Source organism: Hippichthys cyanospilos, chromosome 11, assembly GCF_059441005.1.
Source record: "Hippichthys cyanospilos isolate Australia breed blue-spotted pipefish chromosome 11, RoL_Hcya_1.0, whole genome shotgun sequence".
In the NCBI taxonomy this organism is placed as follows: Eukaryota; Metazoa; Chordata; class Actinopteri; order Syngnathiformes; family Syngnathidae; genus Hippichthys; species Hippichthys cyanospilos.
In genome coordinates, this window is record NC_142379.1 from 22,592,365 (window position 1) to 22,612,219 (window position 19,855).

Below are 19,855 nucleotides of genomic sequence, written 5' to 3' on the forward strand. Positions count from 1 at the left end.
ATTGTCTAATGTTAAGTGAATGGTGTTGTTAAGAAGTTTCTGATTATACTTAACGATTTCGTGTTTGAATCGTTCTGTTATTACTATTTACGTCTGGACATGTTTCTCCTGTGGTCATGTGATCTTCCTAGCAACCGCCTAGCAACTAATCACAAGTTGTGTTTCATTCCTCCACTACCAATCAGGACTCTGTTTACACTATCATAGGTTGTTTTGCTCTTTCACGGGTCAGTCGGCAGGTATCGTTGTAACGGACAGTCATTTTTTCTGCTTTCAATCATTCTGTGGATTATCTATTTCCTTTCATTATTATTCCGTGCGTCCATGAGAATGTAAGTACAGTTTGAATATGTTGTCCGTTCGTGGTTTTGGATACATGTTTACGTTTGCACTGCTTCACTTTTTCCATTAATGTCTTAAGTTGTTATTGCACCTAAGTTTGGTATAATTGCTAAAGGCAAATATACCGTACTTTTCATACTTCACTTTTAGTATTCACGTTAAAGTTTCATCCACAAAATGTGCGTGACGTCACCGCCCACTCAAATCTATTCGGCTCCATTAACCCTTTCCTACCTAACATGTTAACATGATACATGTTTACTTTGCACTGCTTCACTTTGTCCATTAATGTCTAAGTTGTTATTGCACCTAAGTTTGGTATAATTGCTAATGGCAAATATACCGTACTTTTCATACTTCACTTTTAGTATTCTTTTAGTATTCAGCGAACTACTTTGTGTGTCCTCCACCTGTGTCAATCCAGTCGTACGGGACGGTTCAGGAAGCGTGGAACACCACACTTTTTATTACCGATGCACGCTCATAACAACATTTAGGGCTCGATTGATTTACTTTTTCAGGTGTTTGTTCATTTTGCCCATCACGTCTGTCAACACATCTAAATAATATATTGTTACAAATGTTTTTGCGTAGGTAAACTGCAGCAAAGGAAAAATAAATCCGAATGTCAGTGAAGGTAACATAAATCTAAATGTGCGCGTACTTCCGCTTGCGGATTATTGCCCTTGCGAAGTGTGAGCGGTAAGTCCGGTGCTCTCAAGGTATTTCGATATTAATATTTGTAAATACTTTATCTACACTGCTCTAACAAACTGAAAACAGTAACGTTTTTGTTTTATAAGCACTTTGTTCTTACCGCAATGAGTCATTATCAATTAACTTGGTTCGCTTTAGTTCTCATGCGATAATATACTACTATGCTAAAACCACGTGTGCTAATTTGGTGAAGCGTTTTGACTCGTCGCTGCACTGCCCGTTTTTCATTGGCGTGCACTTTGCAATTCACTTTGCTGTGTTGCGTTTGTGTGCCTAGTTATTTGTTTTAAATACAATTTACATTTTATTATTGTTATTTTCAAGTGTCAAGTCTGGACAACTTGTTTATATCCTGCTGGAATAAAATAAAACCGAATAAATACACCTTGGACACAAAACGAGTACTGGTGATTTAGAATCTTGAATTGAATCTTGACCAAAATCTTCGTGATCAATATTTTGGGCATAATTGTGAGTGTTTGATATTAGATTTTTTGGGGGAAAATGTGTAATTCATACTGCAAAAGTTTTTGAAAGGTGCATAACAGTATATATATATATATATATATATATATATATATATATATAAAACTGTGTTGTGAGTCAAATATTACCAAATGATTATCTTTGCGTCTACAGATTCTGCTGTAGGACTGTTCTTCTGATCCTGAGGTATGTGCAAATTGCCAACCGATTTACTTAGCCTCATTTAATTTTAAAGAATTGTGGCAATTTTGAGATGACATGTCATTGAAAAGCTTCTGCTTTATTAAAAGTAGATTTTGCTCCTACGTTGAATGAGTGTTCAGTATAAAGTACAGATCGGTTTGATGACACCTCGTAAAAGTATGTGTGGTCTCTATTGTATTGATTTGGAAACCGTCAATTATGCAAAGCCTTATGAAATAGCCACACTCGGGACATCTTTTGGTCAAATACAGTCATAGCTTCTAGAATCCTCAAAATAAAATCAAAGTAGTTTTCTACGCGTCAGAATAATTGTGCATTAAAATTATTCTAACAACACTGGGGTAATGGGGTTGACCATCCATTTAGTTAAGTATATATTATATTTTTTAATAATTGCAGTAAATGTGAAATAAAAATTCACATTTTAAAAATGCTCTTAGTAGCACTTTACATGTGCCACTTTCAATTTTTTTTTAACTCTCATCCTTCATGTAATACTGGAGTACATATAAAACTATTGGAGAAATAGGAAGCCAAGCATGGTTTGAAAGTTTGGTGCATCATGCATCATCTTTATTTGGACAAGATCAATTAGAGGGTGGATCTGTGCAGTGGTAGAGTGTTTCCTTATCATGGTGATTATGATGAAGCATGCTTGAGCAATACCGTAGCTCCCAACTCCCCCTCACATTTTACAGGATACAAATTACTGGCAAAAAACTATATCAACGTGTACATTTTGTTATTTGTTGTTAGCTGCCTAGTTTAATGTTTTCATGATAATAAAAGCATACAATTGTACATATGAAACTGTATGCATTGAGGACATTGTGACATATATTGTTCACTCCTAGACCCGAGTAAAAAAATCTACATTTGGGTTTTGAGTTGAAATGTTCACTTCATTTCGGTGTTGCTTTTTGTGCCTACAGATCCTGTTGTTGAATCCCGCATCTCTACAAACTTGAGGTGTGTGAAAATTACTTACACATTTTCAAAATAGGCGCATGCCATTTGGAAGAATTGTGGCAACTATGGTGACGTGCCATAAAAAGGACCAGCGGTATTCAAAAAAGACATTGGTCATCTCGAATGAGAGTTATGAATGTACTCACTGAGCATAGTTTGGAATGAGCAACATTTGGTGTAGAAAGTGCAATTCTATTACTCCACTTTATTCACTGTTCAATAAACCTCCTGTGTTCAAATGCCTTGCAATAACAATCAGTGTTCACACACTTGAAACCTCCATCCATTTCTGTAGCTGCTTATCCTCACGAGTTTGGGACGCTTGAAACAATGCATATTAATATCCCACCAATGAGTTTGTGCCCGCCACGTGCTGATAATAGATTCTAAGGGTATGTATACATGAGACAATAAAATCTATGAGTCTTTGATAAACCTTGCGCAAAAATATCACAGTATCGAACTTACGGCTGGCATACAATGGAAAAATTACAATCGTATTTGATTTTCCCAAAAGTGTATTGTATATTCAGTACATTGAGAAATGTGTACCATGTTTAATACACAAAAATAAATGCATAAACATTTTAACATACCTGTGTTTGTTCATAGTTTCCCATCAACGGTAAGTTGCACCACACTGCCATTAATGTCCACTCGAAGGCACACTAGTTAAAAAATCGTTCCGTAAAATGAGATTTGTTTTCTAAAAAAAACTGTTGTTACCTATAACACTTCAAATTATACAGAATGCCATTTTGTTTTATTGTCTTGATCATAAATTTGTGGTTTGGATCAAATGTGATCATTTCTGTTTGAGTTTGGGAGGCATCTGAATAAGACGCCCAAACTACCTAAATTGCGTAAAAGTTCAAAATTCAGCATATTTATTGATTACACACACAAATGTGCCATGACCTCCAACGTGCTGTTTGTTTCCTCGTTATCTTCAGTGCTTGTTAACAAGGTCAAACAAAAACTGTCGATTGCCATCAAAGGCGACGTGTTGAGACAACTCTGCAAAAAGCCAATCGTATTCTGCACTGTTTGGGTAAAGATTAACAAACGCTAATTATTGGTAATAGATTGCATTTGCCATTATTGAAACCTCAACTTTTTAACACCGCAGTAAACCTGTCAACATGGTGTTTGGCCCATGCCTACTCACGCTACTATTATCAGCTGCATTACCGTGTGATTCGGTGCCTGCCTTATGTCCTGTTGTCACACTCTGCAGCGCATTGTGAAAGCGGCTGAAGGGATCATCGATGTGTGTCTGTGTGTCTCCCTCCTACTCTGCTGGACATTCACAACACACATCTCACCCGAAGATGTTGGGATTGGGGGGGGGTCCCCTCTTACCTTTCCCAAAGCCTCTTTCGCCTGCTGCCAATCGTGAAGAAGATCGCATGGTCCCTGGCAGTGTCTGATTTTGTAAATGCAACCCAAATAGTTTAATACATTTTTGAAGCAAACGTAATAGTAATACAAATAATAGAAAATAAATATACAAAGAAATAATAGCAATAGTATATAACTGAAAAACAAGACTACAAGAAAAAAAATGTGGGATATTTCAATAGAAAATTCAACAAAAATAGTTAGAACCGTTATTCAAGTCCCATGCCCTTAACTGTTTATTTAAATCACTTACGAGAATTGACAAATGAACAAGATAGTTTTGTCATTATTTTTCATTTTTGTAAATCTGACTGTTACTGTTTTAACGTACTGATAGTTCTGCCATCTTTCAGGATATTAAACTTATCCATCTCCTGACTGTTAATTTCTTAAAGTTTGGCTGCCTGGAATAAAAGCCTAAGCCATGTGGCCCCCGGGCCATAGTTTGCCCACGCCTGATTTAGAACGCTGAACTTTGAATGTTTTACCTAGTTGTTTGGGTTTCATTATTCCGGCACTTTAAATTGTCTCGTAAATGAAATGCACTATGCACATAAACTTGCCTTCAATATTATTAAAACGTGTGTATTTTATTTTCAGAAGACCTTCTCCACCTCACCCCAAACACCCCTCTTTTTTGCTGCTCTACCTTTTTGTCTCTTCCTATTTTCTACCTAATCCCGTCAGTTTAAAAGCATGCCGAGGAAGAACAAAAAATCTTTAGCGGCAAAGTCTTGCTGGCAGCGACGCCGTGGCTCCCAAGCAACTCTTGCACGCTCTGATGATTTTTGTTCTAACGAGGCACCAATATCAGAGATTGATTCATGCCTGGGTGTTTCACCCATTTCAGAGATTGATACATGCCTGGGTGTGTCACCCATATCAGAGATCAATACCTGCCTGAACGAGGCAATTTCAGAGATTGATACATGCCTGGGTGTGTCACCCATATCAGAGATTGTTATCTGCCCAAATGAGGCACCCATATCAGAGATGGCAACATGCCCGACTGAGGCACCCGTGTTCAAGATTGATGACAACTGTGCCGATGAAGCACACGGTGAGCATGGTGGCGGAATGGCTCTCGTGCAACATATGGTAACGTATGTGTTGGCTTCTCACAGCCAAGCGCATTGGAGATATGGTAAATGGAAAAACAGCCAGTGTGTGACCAACTCTTATATTTCTGGCATTCCTGCAGGAGTTAGATCACCTGACCAGCTCTCAGCTTGATCTTGTTCTCAAACAAGGCCATGAACTATATGTAAGTATTATAACTACGTTGCAAGCAGAAGGGCGCTTTGTTCACCGTTTCCTGACAATTGATGAGGTTCCAGGCATTGTAAGCGGGTTTGCAAAGCAGCACATGTTGATAAAGGGTCTTCCTTCGTGTGGTATGTTGACCTCTTTCCTTGGTGAAGTGTATTATCTAAATCTTCGAGATAGACTTCAGTGCTTGACTTCAGGTGTAAACTTTGCTCTTTTGATTATGCAATCACTGTGCATAGCTGTTTTTCGAAACCGTGATGGCAGATTTGGGTTTTTTGATCCTCACAGCCGAGGACGTGACGGACTACCTGTTCAAAACGGCACAGCCGTTGTATTGCTTTTTACATGCTTGAATGACCTGACAGATACATTGATTAAATCTTTCACTATGTCAAACGCCAATTGTGATTCTCAGTATGAGATTATACCCCTTAGCTTTGCATCTGTGGATGTTACTGCTGATGACCATGAGATGGTGCCATGTGCAGAGCGTCCTCCATTGACGTTGCAGTTTGAACGCGTCGACACAAGCCGAGCCGTTGCTGAGACCACGACAAGTTCACGTTCAAACGAATCTGTGCCCCACGTCGCAAAACGCCGTCATGATCTGACGGATAATACTGATGGGTTGATTTTCCCAATGTCTAAACCTCTACCAGACTTGTCAAAAATGAGTAAAGCGAGAAGAAGAAAATTTAAAAGACGGATGCAGGCACAAGAAAAGATGGCCGTTGATTCCGGAGACAAACCCAGCAAAAGGGAACTGAAGCGAATACGCAAAAACGTAAAAGGTAAAGAAAATTACTGTCAGAACGTAGACTTACGACAAAGGAAAAGGTACTATATAACTACTCGTTACAGACAAGACATAGGTTTTCGTTTGAAACAAAGGTCCTATGTTATACATCGTTACTTGGTCGATGAGGGCTTTAAGAAGAAAATCCTTTCCCGTTTATCACATCTCTATAAGACAGATGATAGCTTTAAGTTGAGACGGCGCTACTACATGACAAAGCGATATCAGAATGATTTTGCTTTTCAGGATAAACAGCGCTTTTACATGAAACGAAGATATCGAGAGGATCCAGAGTTTCAAGCTCGGCAGCGCTCTTACGTCAAACAAAGATATCGGGATGACCTCGAGTTTCGAGACCGACAGCGCCTTTACATTAAGCAAAGGTATCGGAACGACATCGGCTTTAAAGCCCGACAGTGCTTCTACATCACAAACCGTTACCGAAATGATCCTGGATTCAGATCCAAACATAAGGAAATCATGAGACGGGCAATGAAAACAAAGTACGACTCATCGAGAACAAACGTGTTGCGTTGCGCAAATAAAATTTTGAAAAAATACAAAGTGATAAAGCAACTATCGAATGACAGAATCAATTGTGAAATCACTAAAGCTGTGGAGCTCTTCAAAAGGCAAATTACATTTGGACCCACTTTTGTCTGCACTGTTTGTCACCGAGCATTATTCGCGAACCAAGTGCGCATTTGTCGGCGTCGCTCTTTTGAGAAAAACAAACATGTTGTTGAAAGCTGCCTCACGGGAAAATTTCTTCATATTTGTCACCGTGAATGTGATCCATCGTGCAAAGTACCAGAGGAAAGAAAACAAGAGTGGATTTGTCACACTTGCTTCGCACATCTCAAAAGTGGCAAAATGCCAGCGCTAGCAGTCGCTAACAATCTCCAACTGGCAGATATTCCGAATGAACTTTGCGGGTTGAACATATTGGAGAGGCATCTCATATCAAAGTATGTAGTTTTCGCCAAAATTTTTCCTCTTCCAAAAGGTCAGCAACGAGCCATTCGTGGAAATGTTGTGTGTGTTCCATCGGAAGTACAAGAGACAGTCAACGTCTTGCCACGACCCAGGAGAGAATCCCAAGTTTTGCGAGTGAAGCTGAAGCGACGGCTTTGCTACAAAGGTCACCAGGTATTTCAAACTGTCACTTGGCCTAACCTAATACGTGCTCTGATTAAACTGAAGCAGGTCCATCCACAGTACAGCGACATAATCATTCGCGACGACCCTGACTTTTGTGACCCGACGCGCACCGACGATGAAAGTAGCTCTTCTGAAGACGGAATGAATACGAGTGACTTTGATGAGGAAGATCTGGTCCAGATAAACAAATTTGAGAGTGATGCTCTCCGAGAAACAAACGATGACAAAGACAATGGCGAGCGTGACGAACCGCAGCAACGTGCCCAAAATGTGCAAGAAGCAGATGAACCCAGTGGTGGTGTAATATTTGAATCATGTCTCCAACCTAACGATGTATCGGAGGAAATCATGAGTTTCACTGAGGGAATTTACTCCGTTGCTCCCGCAGAAAGGAATAGCCCGGTAAGCTTTTTCAAGACTCCCAAACTTGAGGCCATGGCTTTTCCGGTCCAGTTCCCGACCGGGGAAAACACTCTCGATGAAGAGAGGGAGATTAAACTCACGCCGAGCAAGTATTTCAAAGCCCGACTGTCCTGCGTGGATGAACGTTTTGCCAGAGATGCTAACTACTTGTTCTTTGCTCAGTTTGTGACTGAAATCCACCAGGCCACATCAAGCATAAGAATACAGCTACGCAAAGGTAAACCTTTTACAAGAGACGGTCGACGAATAAACAATGCTATGTTGCAGGATAAACTGGAAGTTGAAAAACTGATACACAGCAAAGACGCCGTCCGCTTCATGGTGCCGTTAAGGGGCACCCCGGCCTATTGGGAGAAATGTCTCAAGGACCTTTTTGCCATGATTCGGCAGCTAGGCACACCCACGTTCTTCTGCACGTTCTCGGCTGCCGAAATGCGTTGGGAAGAAGTCATCACCGCCATCAAAGCGCAGCAAGGTGAACGGGTGATTTTCGCCGACCTCGACTGGGCCGCAAAGTGCGAAATTCTCCGCAGCAATCCGGTGACGACGATGCGCATGTTTGACAAACGTGTGGAAGCTCTGTTTAGAGACCTGCTCCTTTCTCCGGCGCGACCTGTCGGAAAAGTGGTCGATTACTTTTACAGATTGGAGTTTCAGCACAGAGGAAGTCCGCACATCCATTGCCTCATTTGGGTTGAAGGCGCCCCCGTTTTTGAGGAGGCCTCAGACCAAGAGATCTGCGATTTCGTGTCGCGCTACGTTTCCTCCGAGCTGCCCGATCCGGAAAAGGAACCCGAACTCCATCGGAAAGTCACAGAGGTTCAGATGCACAGTAAGTCTCATTCAAAGACGTGCGTCAAAGCACCCGGCGCGCAGTGCCGTTTCGGTTTCCCCAAACTGCCGTGCGAGAGAACCATGATCATGAGACGTGAAGAGTGCGATGGAGAAAATCCAGAGAAGGAGAAGCGGTCGGCGCCAAACCCCAAGCTTGCAGATTTGCAAAATTTGCTGAACGAACCGGAAACGGCCTCTCTGACTTTGCCGCAGCTACTGGCTAAGTGCCAGCTCACCGATGACGAGTACATGGAATGTTTGTACTCGATTGCCGCAAAGACCTCTGTCGTGCTCAAGCGAGAGCCCAAAGACTGCTGGGTGAACAACTACAATCCACATCTGCTTCTTGCTTGGGACGCGAATATGGACATTCAGTACATTCTGAACGCTTATTCCTGCGTTACCTACATCTGCAGCTACATCAGCAAAGCTGAACACGGCCTGAGCCAGTACCTGAAATCGGTGATCGAGAACTCCCGCTGCGAAAATGTCAACGAGAGCGACGAGATGAAACAAATCATGCAAGCGTACTCCAAGAAAAGAGAGGTGAGCGCGCAAGAGTGCGTCGCGCGCGTATGCGCCCTACACATGAAGCAAGCGTCCCGCAGTGTGGTTTTTGTGCAAACCAGTGACAATGCTCTGAAAATGAGTTATCCCCTCTCGTACCTCGAGGGCAAAACGCACGAGTCCGTCGAAGTGTGGATGAGCGGCTTGCCGGAAAAGTATAAATGCAGACCTCAAACGGAGGAATTCGAAGCAATGTGCTTGGCCGATTTTGCCTCGACCTGCAGAATCGTGTACGGCAAACAAGCGAAAGGCACAAATGTTTTCCCCCTGCTGAACGACATGGGGTATGTCCAAAAAAGGATAGGTAAACACGCCGTCATCAAATACTGTAAATTCTCGCAGGAAAAAAATCCAGAGGAATTTTACTGCACGTTGCTCAAGCTCTACCTGCCCCATCGTGCCGACTGCCAGTTGAAGTCCAGCCACTATCCTACGTACAAGTTGTTTCACGACCATGCCTTTGTACAGTTGCCGGCCGCCGAGCACCCAGAGGCCGTTGTGCAAATTGTCGACCGGAACAGAGAGAAGTATGAGAAGCACAGCAGAGATGTTGACGACGCCATCCGAGAGGTGGAGGAAGGCGGCATCATCTTGAACGAGTGGTGTCAGCTAGCGCCGGAAAGCGAACTGCAAAGACTCGAGTGCATCGAGGAACTCGCCGCAAGAGATGATCCCGGCGACGCTGTGGAAGAAAACGTACCAGACTACAACGTCAGGTCCAAGGTACCGGAAATGTCCATCGCGACGGAAGCCGCTCTCATCGATCCGGCCCTATTGCGAGACATGTATCGGAACCTTAACCGGAAGCAAGCGTGTGCCTTCTACCTGGTCAGAGATTGGTGCATACGACGCGTGTCTGGCTTAAAACCGCGTCAGTTCTTCTATTACGTCAACGGCGGCGCCGGAACGGGGAAGTCACATTTAATTAAATGCGTTCACGCAGAGGCTACAAAAATACTGCGCAGACTGCCGCGCCTTGCTGAGGAAGCGGACATTTCCAAACAGACGGTAATTCTCGCAGCCTTCACCGGCACCGCGGCCTTCAACATTTCAGGTACGACTTTGCACTGCCTACTGAAACTGCCGAGGAGCCTCAAACCCCCGTATCGCGGCCTGGGCAACAAACTGGACGAAGTGAGAGCGGAGCTATCGCTCGCCGAAATCCTCATCATCGACGAGATCTCCATGGTGTCGAAAGACCTCTTTGCGTATGTCGACGCCAGGTTGAAGCAAATCAAAGGAATCAATTTACCGTTTGGCGGCATGTCCGTTATCGCCGTCGGGGATTTCTATCAGCTCCCTCCGGTGAGACAGTCCAAACCTTTGTGTGTTTACGATCCCACCAGGCTGGACCTTTGGCGCGACAGCTTCGAAATGATAACGCTGACCGAAATCATGAGGCAGAAGGATGACGTTCCGTTCGCCGAACTGTTGAACCGACTTCGCGTCAAGGAGAAGTCCCACGAGCTGTCGGAAGTGGACAGAGCTTTGCTGGCTACGACCTACGCCGCTCCGGAGAACCGCCCGAAGGATGTTCTGCATGTTTTCGCCACCAACAAGCAGGTCAATGACCATAACAGTCAGATGCTGAATCTGCTTCACGATGAAATTGTGACCATCGACGCAGACGACTACAAGAAAGACCAAAGGACTGGCAGAATGGCGAGACAAGCCGTCCCCGTCCAAGGGGCAAAGAACGAGTTGCCGGACTCGATAAAGGTGGCCGTCGGCGCTCGGGTTATGGTAACCCGCAATATCGATGTGCAGGCGGGTTTGTGCAACGGTTCCTTTGCGAGAGTTGTCAAATTGGTGCATTATGCCGACGGTGCACGCGTTCAGAAACTTGGGCTGGAGCTTGAAGCTGCGAAAAATGCGGGTGCTGCTGCTAACACCGTTTACATCGCCAGGCAAGAGGAGAAGTTAAAACGGCCAGGAGTGGTGCGTTTGCAGTTCCCCATCAAGCTCGCGTTCGCCTGCACGATCCACAAAGTCCAAGGTATGACCACATCCGAAGCGGTGGTGTCGCTGGAAGGCATCTTTGAGCACGGCATGGCGTACGTCGCCCTGAGCCGAGTGACGTCTCTCCGCGGGCTCCGTGTGCTGCATATGGACGAGAGAAGGATCCACGCCAACCCAGAAATAACGGCCGCTCTAGCCGAGATGACGGACGCGTCTTTGGACCACGTGATGCCGCTCCTTCACGTTATGCCCACTCTAGATCCGACCGACAACCTGGTCGTTGTCCATCACAACACCGAAGGGCTGCGTTGTCATGCGCGGGATATCAAATGTCACCACGAGCTGCACTTTGCTGACGTTTTGTGCTTGACAGAAACACACCTCCAGGGGTCGGCGGATACTGGAAATGCCGTCTTGGAAGGCTACACGGCGTTCCGCCGGAACCGGAGCGTCTCACATTCAAATTGTCCCGACTTGGCGACGAAACGTGGCGGCGGCGTAGGTATTTGGGTGAAAGAACGCATTCCGGCACACGAAACGATCTACATCCAGGGCGTCACCGATATCGAATTTGTCGTGGTCAAACTTGAACCTCCCGTCGATATGTTCATCGCTGCTGTGTACAGGCCTCCGGGACAGAGTCTGCGCTCTTTTTTGCCAAACTTGGAAAGTTTGTTGTACTCTCTGGAAGTGATGGACCATCATCAGATCCTGGTATGCGGAGATTTCAATGAAGATGCGCTGTCAGACTCACACAAGCCCATTATGGAACTGTTTGTCTCTAAGGGTTACACACAGCTCATAAATACGAGTACCACTGACAAGAACACACTGCTTGACCTCATTTTTGTCTCCCGACCTCAGTGCGCAGTTCATTCAGGTGTCCTGCGAACATACTACAGCTATCACAATCCTGTCTTCTGTGTTTTACACACTGAAAGGTGAGTCATGTCCAATTAGCACATTAAGAGTTGTCCCTGTCGTGTTATGGAGCCCTAATGTTAACCTGTGATGGAATGAAATCCGGGGTGATGATGGTCACGCGTGTGTGTGAGAAGGTGAGTAGGAGGTGAGTCAAGTTTCGAGACAACGAAAAAAATAATAATAAATGGAGGATGGAGTGTCAAGTCGATGGGAGGGAGTGGTGGAATGATATGTTGACATGCGATGGGTTGAAATCTGCGGTCAAGGTGGATTTAGCATGTGTGTGAGGTGAGCGGAAGGTGAGGAGGTGAGAGACAAAACGCAAAAGAGAAAGTATAAAGATTTCTGCGGACGGAGGGTCAAGTTGATGGGAGGGTTTAGTGGTATTATCACCTTTTGGTTTGTTTGCCAGCATGAGGTGAGAGCAGAAAACAGACAAGGTAAGTAGGTCACTATAATATATCTTTTTGTCGATTGTAAGTGATATAATTTTACTCTCTCTACTTAAAACAGGTCTGTCATTATGGAGAGATGGTTGTTCATCTCAGAATGGAGTGCATCGGTATGTGTCTACTGATTGATTGTACGCCGGCGACATAATCTTATGTCATGCCGTTGCAAAAAATGAAATGGTTAGGAAATTTAAATATAACTATAAAGTTAGACAGAGCCAAAACCTATCTGGGTTCTGCAGCAGCACGGAAATATTCACTCAGCAGTCCTGTATTCCCCTTTTTCTCACAGAGTAGAAGAGTGGCTGCCCAAATGCTCACATCATGGAGCGCTGACTTGAAAACCTAGGTGGCAGCCATGCAGGGCTTTTCTTCATTCCAGTGTAAGTTACCGTGAACTATGTCAGTTAAACCCAATTGTAGGTATGCCCAACTTTTGGATTATCGTCCTCACCGCCATCTATTTTGTTATTTTGTAGATCTAAGTGGTTCACATGTTGCCCGTGGCTCCACATGTTCCATTTGTCCAAAGGAGAGCCGGAAGCTCGCCAACGATTTTGAAGACACATCATCATGCTCGACCATTGACAGTTTCCCTCTTGTCTAAACCAAGTCTGTTTTCTGCTCTCTTCAGACTGTCTTCTTTTATTGGTAGGAAAAGGTAAGTTGCTCGTCATCCTTTGTAATAGCTCATCATCCTTTGTAAAGTCAGTCAAAATAGATTTTGTCTCATATATTTTTAACAGGTTATTTGTTCAGGAGAACGAGCCGTCTGTATCAGAACAGAAGCCGCACATATGACTTTACCGCCATGCCATTAAAGGGAATTAAATTTTAAGGATATTGCAATTTATTGTAAGACCACGCCAAGTCTATTAATATGTTTTATGTATTTCCACTTAACAGTTCTGTCTCCCCCTTTTTTCACAGAGTAAAATAATGGGTGCCCAAAAACATACATCGTGGATCACTGCCTTGAAAACCAGGGTGACGGACAATCAGGACTTCTCTTCTTTCTGGTGTAAGTTGCCGTGAACTAAGTCATTTAACGCTTTCTGTGCCATGGATGATATTTCTCCTCTTAAAATAGTAATAATGATAATAAATATTAACGTGTAATATACGTCAATCAAAAGTGAAAATATGCAGATCTTTATCAGCTTTTGTTGCCACCCCCTTAATGTATTGTGCTCCATTTTTGTAGTCCAATGTTGTCCACTTGTTGCTTGTGGATCCACATGTTGCATTCATCCAAAGAACAACTGGAACGTCACCACCGTGCGAGGTGTTTGATGAGACATCATCAGGCTTGTCCAGTGGCATTTTCCTTCTGGATTAAACCAAGTCTGTTTTCTGCTCTCTTCAAGACATTTTCTTTTTTTGGTCGGCAAGGGTAAGTAGCTCATCATTAAACCTATCTTCTTTTGTAAAGGCGGTAAAAGTAATTTTTGTCCCATCTATTATTTTTCCTGACCGATGTTGTCCATCTGTTGCCTGTGGCTCCGCATGTCGCATTCATCCAAAGAACAGCTGCAAGCTTGCCACCAAGTAGATGAGCCATTGCATTGCTTGGTCAAGGATCTGTCTTCATCTGGAACAAACCAATTCTGCTTTCTCCTCTCTTCAAGGTAAGCAGGTCATCATTAAACTGATCTTTCTTCCTGAAGCCAGTGAAAGTTGTGTATATATTTTCTTTCTACTTTTATCAGGCTCTTTGTTCAGGAGCAAGAGAGGTTCGGAGCAGAATCACAGGAACACATATGTGAGTGTTTTCTGTTCATGTCACTCTACTTGATTGGGCATGAGTGTGATATACTAATTTGCTGTACTATAGAAAATGAAAAGATGATGATGTCAGCATCATGTAATCCTGGTTCGGTGAAGAAGTAAAAGAAAGCAGGTGCCACAACACGAAGACCGCAGACAACCAAGCGCTCGCCACTTTTGCGGATTACTTTGTAAGTAGCCAATTAGAGTAGCCAAGTTGCCATTAACCGGTGTTTTAAAAGCAGCATTATCTTTTCCAGCTTTCGTCCTCACCGCCCTCTTCACGTTTTCATCATGCGACTTGCTGATGAGTTTATAAAGTCCTTGACACCATTCTATCCTTAGGATGCAATTCATTTTTCTGTTCTTGCACTGTTGTTCATGCATTGAAAAGAACAGTCCTAGTCCCCCGATCCAACCTACATGATACGTATCCGTAGATACGTTTTTGCCATCATCCGTGTGCTCTACAAAGGTTGCTGTATGAAATACCTATTCAGTCATGCATTTGTTTACATAAGTTTGTATGTACCACACTCATGATTTTACGTTGAATCTCTGAGATCAAACAAGCATTCTGAGAGGCACATTTTCTTCAATTTGTCATTGCCTGTGTCAACGTTTACTCTAGCAAATCCGATCCATCCATTCATCCATTATCTGTCGGCGCGCTAAAATGCTGGTGCCTATCCTAGCTGTCTTCAGGCAGTGGGTGTGGGACACGCTCAACTGTTTGCCAGCCAATCCCAGCCCTTGCAAATTATGGAATGAGAACAAATCTGCTCCAAAATCCAACCACTGCCGTTGACACAGACAATGTTGCGTGTAACATGTTAATATTGTATTCCATAACATAAATACAATCTCTCACTCTGACACATTCAAGCTATAAGTAGTGCATCACATCACTAAACAATGAATGTTTGTTCATGTCTCGTTTTTCAATGGTTTACACTTTCAATTTTTGCCAAGCTTGTTTGATCTTAGAGATTTGTTTCTAGTCATTTAATTTTGTTTTGTTTATTTAAGTCTTTGTGCACCTGTTCACCGGTTCACTCTATTATATCAATTCTTTTTTTAGGAAATCTTAAAGCGGTTATTATGAGATGACCTTTAGTATTTCCACTGTATGATACACCCTCAGCTAAAACATCGTAATGGACTCTATGACGGAGCACTTCCGATGTACAGTCACAAAACGAAAACACGTTTAGAAGACAAAAATCAATTGCACACCGTTTCTGCTGTTTTCAAGCCTGTTCTACCAACCATTTCCCTGATTCTTCTTAGTATTATTTTTCAGCTATTGCCAACGTTCAGTTCAGAATCAATCAGTTTTGCATGCATTACATCTTAATGATGCCAGTATACTTGAGTCCTTTACAGTTGAAAAATGAAAGTGTCATACAGTGGAAACAACTGTTGATGCTTTCAGACCAGATTTGTCTCCAATCACTTAATTTTTAATTATTACTCTGTGCATCTACTCATATACGCAATATCATTAATTCTTCATCGTAAAAAATTTACTGCAGTTAGGATGATGACTTTCCACTGTATCATACTCCCTCGACTAAAACACTGTAACGGACTAAGATGCAGCACTTATATCGTAGGTGTAAAAATTATAATATTTAAATGTGTAGTCATTCAACAGGAAACTCCTTGAAACTACAGAAAACAAGACCCTGCACACCGTCACTGTTTTTAAGGATATTCTACCAACCAGTTTCTTTCAAAGCTTCTTCGCAATGATTTTTCAGCCTTTATATCAAACATCGAGTTCAGCGTCACTCAGCCCTACTTTGATTAAGGTTTTAAGCAGCCAGCATACTCGAGTGCCTCATAGTTAAAAATAAATAAATAAAATGTGTCATCCAGTGGAAACACATTTGCTGCTATAGGACGAAAATTCTTGTTCATTTATTTAATATTTATTTGCATTTCTTATCTATTCATCAATTATTTTATCCTTGTTTCTTTATGAAGACATTTCAGCACAGTTTGTGTGATGGAATTCTATCTTTCCACTGTATGACACCACCTAAAACACTGAAATGGACTCTATGATGCAGCACTTCTGTTATATGTGCAAGGTGGAATTTCAGTGCATAGTCACAAAATGGGTTATACGACACTAAAAAACAACAAACATATTGTACACTTTTTCCCACTGTGTTCAAACATATTCTACCAATCAATATTGCTCCTGTAATTACTTTTCAAATTGCATATACAGCATCCAATTCAACACCATTCAGTGTTACATCGATTATGCTGCCAGTATACTTGAGTGTTTTACAGTAAAAAAAAAGTGTCATACCTTTGGTGTTATACGGCCAGGTTTTTAAATGCCGCAAAGACATTGCGTTCCCTCGGGATTTTCTTAAGGTATCAAATTTCAGAGATGTTTTTTCCATTCTGCTTCTACCTGATGTATTTCAGACAAAGTGCTCTGTTACTTTAGTTCAACAGAAAATAGAATCAAAATGAATCACGCCTTTTGAATTCCCCCTTGCCCTCTTCAAACCTGGTAAGGCAACCTGTTGCAACACCTGGACTGCTCACACTCATCTACTACAAGGACCTTGGATGAAGCAGTCAGTACGACTGGGACCTCTAATCTTTTCCTCTTGAGTACTGAGCGGTGACTGTATGTTTCACTCAAAGCTCTGCAGTCTACTCACATTACAGCGCACAACTCTCGCAACACTTTTGTGAAGTAATGCACTTGCAATGTAACTAATTCACATCATACCTCTGACAATATATGGCACTCTGATGACAAACGTGTGTACCTGTGCGTAAACATCATTTTGTCCACAGTCGGCTTGACAACCTTTTGTTGAAAAAACTCATGCTTTGGGTTTGAAATGTGGGAAAACAAGTGAAAAACAAAACAAAAAAAGGTACTACGATGACAAAGCAAGAAAAAGAACAGCAGATGAAACGCTTCCTTCCATCCATTCTTCAATTTTCACAAGCGCCACAGGCTTCCTATTGTGGCCACTAAGCGCAACCAATGAGCACATGGCTAATTAATATGGTAATTTGTTGACATGTTAGGAACGCCTACTGCTCTCCAGGAAAACAATACATAATTGGCTAATTAATATTGTGATTTATCGCGTGGAGCGGTGAAGCTAATGATCCCTACGTATTGGTATCGTGTCCCTTGCCCGATTTGAATGCAACCAAAAGCAAGTCATCTCAACTTGGACGAATGTAGCCTGGTACGCAACCAGCTTCTTTATCCCACTACACGGGAAGCAAACTGTCAGCGCACAGTGGTGTAGTGGAGTGCATATTAAGTATACACACTTCTATGCAGAATAAGTATTGCGTATACCCACTTCTCATCTCTCCTGATGGGCACCTTTCAGTAATATCCGATTGCCTCTTTTCTCTCAAGAATTGCTCGAATCGAAACAATCTGTACCCCCCCCCCCCCTCCCATAGAATTTGAAGTTTGCCAAACATGGCATGATCCTACTGCTAGTTGACAGTTTGCTTCATCGCTACTAAATGCGGGGAACTCACTGTTATGCCATGTCCATGTCCATCCTAGTACGTGTTTTATGTTTTTTGTGCCTTCCTAGTCAGTCATAAATGTTTTTTTTTGTTTGTTTTTTTTGCCATTGAACACTGTCTTTTTTTCCAATTCATAAATATTTTTAAATAAAGTCATACTACACGGTCTGATCTCGGCTATATTACATCCATTTTTATTGGGGTTAAGCCATCAGCTTCTTTATCCCACATTACGGGAAGTGAATGTCCGCGCACAGTGGAGTGTGTATTAAGTATACCCACTAACGTGTATAATAAGTATTGCGCATACCCACTTATAATCTCTCCCGATGGACACTTTTCAGGAATATCCAACTGTCCGATTGCCTCTTTTCCCCCGAGAATGGCTCGAATCCATTCGAGGAAGTTTGATCCGTCAGCCGCATAAACCAATTTTTGACGCACGGATATGTGTTCCTATTTTACAATAATCGCGATAGCGCGTTAGCTGAGGTTGCTACGGCATTATTTTCAATAAAAGAAGCAGTCAGACTAACCAATGCCCAAGTCCATCCTTGTTCGCACACATGCAGGAATATTACTAAAATCGAGTATCGTCTAAAGGTTATGACGTGTCTAGCCGAATCAATTAAGAGTGCCCCTGTTAAAGGACACGGAATTGTGTTCCATTTTACTTTATAAATTGTTGTCTTTTGGCATACGCGCGCGATCATAAACTTGTTGAAACACGGATGTCGCTTAACATTGGGTATTTATGGTCAAATGAACTCAAACCTCGTCGCGCAGAAAAGGAGAAGCAAAATCTCGGAGCGCATTTAACACAAACTGCCGAGGCGGTCAATAACCGCTCACAATGCCAACCCTCAAAACAGAGCGGAAAAAAATAAAACGTTTAACAAAAAAAGGACGTGCGGCTTCATTACCTAATTAAGGGGGATGCACAGGTGCCGGTTGCCAAGCCCTTGTGTGCTTCTCGATGTTATTATTACGCTTTTTAAATAGTAAAAAATGTGTGATCACTGAAGGCATTGAGATAGGATGCACAACAGCCATAACAGTTTTGCGGCCTTTACCGTTTTAATTTCTAAATCCCCCTTCCCGTGAGTAAGCGTCTAATTGATAATTATAACTGATAATTTGCAGCTGTCCGCCTTAAGGTGCGGGACTGCTTTAAAAAGGGGCTCACCTCTCATTAGCTCACTTTTCACAGGCTTTGCAAGAGAGAGGTAAGCAATTTGGCTACAGAGAGCTGCATACTTTCCCCCCAATATTGTCCTGCGTGTTTCGGTTTTCCCTAGTGAATGTACCTCTTTGTGAAATTTCTGTTTTAAAATCTGCGAACTACATTGGGGTGACTGGACGACTCAATGTATTAAAGCGACACAAAATTTGAAAATATTTCATATAGAAAGCATTGCTGCACATTTCAAAATATGTAGTATTAGCTTTATTTTCCGGAACATTGCATTATGTTCTGTAAAAGCTGTTAGAAGTCGGTGGGAGCCTGTGGAAAAACATCTCGGCAAGCTGGCACGTGGGGGATTTAAAAAAAAAAAAAGAACTCAGCTGGAGGAAAAATCACCTAGGAGTAGGGGTCATTGTAACAAGTGTTTGGAGAAAAACTGCTGGTAGCCAACAAATAATTAGAAATGTCGATTTATTTAATGCTCTCCTAACCCACATATTTCACAATTGCAATCTTTCATTGATTGCATTTGCCAGTCTTTTTCTTTTTTTTTTCCGGTGGCTGTTGTGGTGGTGTTTTTTTTTTTTTTTTTTTTTTTTTTTTTAATTCTGAATCAATTATTTTAATTCACAATAAACCAGTCCTAAGCACTAGAATATGTTGGTCACTTTTTTTTTTTTTACATGCGCCCGAAAGAAGTGTTCTTACCGCGTCTTCACTCACAATGAACGTGATTGGCACGTGGAAGCTTCTGCTTGTGCACAGATCTGCTACAGACCTGCTGCGTTTTGTCGCTCAGCACTGACACCGAATGGAACCTAAAAATAATTGCTCTCAACTTCATTGACTTACTCAAACGATATTTTG

At 42.4% G+C, this 19,855-nt stretch overlaps 1 protein-coding gene across 2 annotated transcripts; it reads left to right on the forward strand.

The window, feature by feature from the left end:
- The first annotated feature begins 221 nt into the window (after positions 1–221).
- LOC148416365 (uncharacterized) lies at positions 222–17,973 on the forward strand. Of its 2 annotated transcripts, XM_088427286.1 has the most exons (16): positions 222–332; positions 1,699–1,731; positions 2,682–2,718; positions 3,956–6,179; positions 6,431–6,567; positions 7,191–7,333; positions 7,403–12,614; positions 12,797–12,887; positions 12,984–13,165; positions 13,251–13,359; positions 13,435–13,525; positions 13,709–13,897; positions 14,030–14,132; positions 14,214–14,266; positions 14,339–14,462; positions 14,532–17,973. In XM_088427286.1, the coding sequence occupies exons 5-7, from the start codon at positions 6,522–6,524 to the stop codon at positions 12,071–12,073; spliced, it is 4,860 nt and encodes a 1,619-aa protein (XP_088283412.1). In that variant the 5' UTR covers positions 222–332; positions 1,699–1,731; positions 2,682–2,718; positions 3,956–6,179; positions 6,431–6,521; the 3' UTR covers positions 12,074–12,614; positions 12,797–12,887; positions 12,984–13,165; positions 13,251–13,359; positions 13,435–13,525; positions 13,709–13,897; positions 14,030–14,132; positions 14,214–14,266; positions 14,339–14,462; positions 14,532–17,973. The 2 variants fall into 2 exon arrangements, with proteins under 2 accessions (XP_088283412.1, XP_088283413.1); XM_088427287.1 differs by lacking the exons at positions 222–332; positions 1,699–1,731; positions 2,682–2,718; positions 3,956–6,179 and having other exon boundaries at positions 6,191–6,567.
- The last annotated feature ends 1,882 nt before the right edge of the window (positions 17,974–19,855 follow it).

Excerpts from the sequence above, each read along its gene's own strand:
- LOC148416365 (XM_088427286.1), top strand. The coding sequence starts at position 6,522 with ATGACCTCGAGTTTCGAGACCGACAGCGCCTTTACATTAAGCAAAG. Across the intron at positions 6,568-7,190 it reads CGCCTTTACATTAAGCAAAG|GTCAGCAACGAGCCATTCGT; the intron begins GTATCGGAACGA and ends CTCTTCCAAAAG. Across the intron at positions 7,334-7,402 it reads TTTGCTACAAAGGTCACCAG|TACAGCGACATAATCATTCG; the intron begins GTATTTCAAACT and ends GTCCATCCACAG.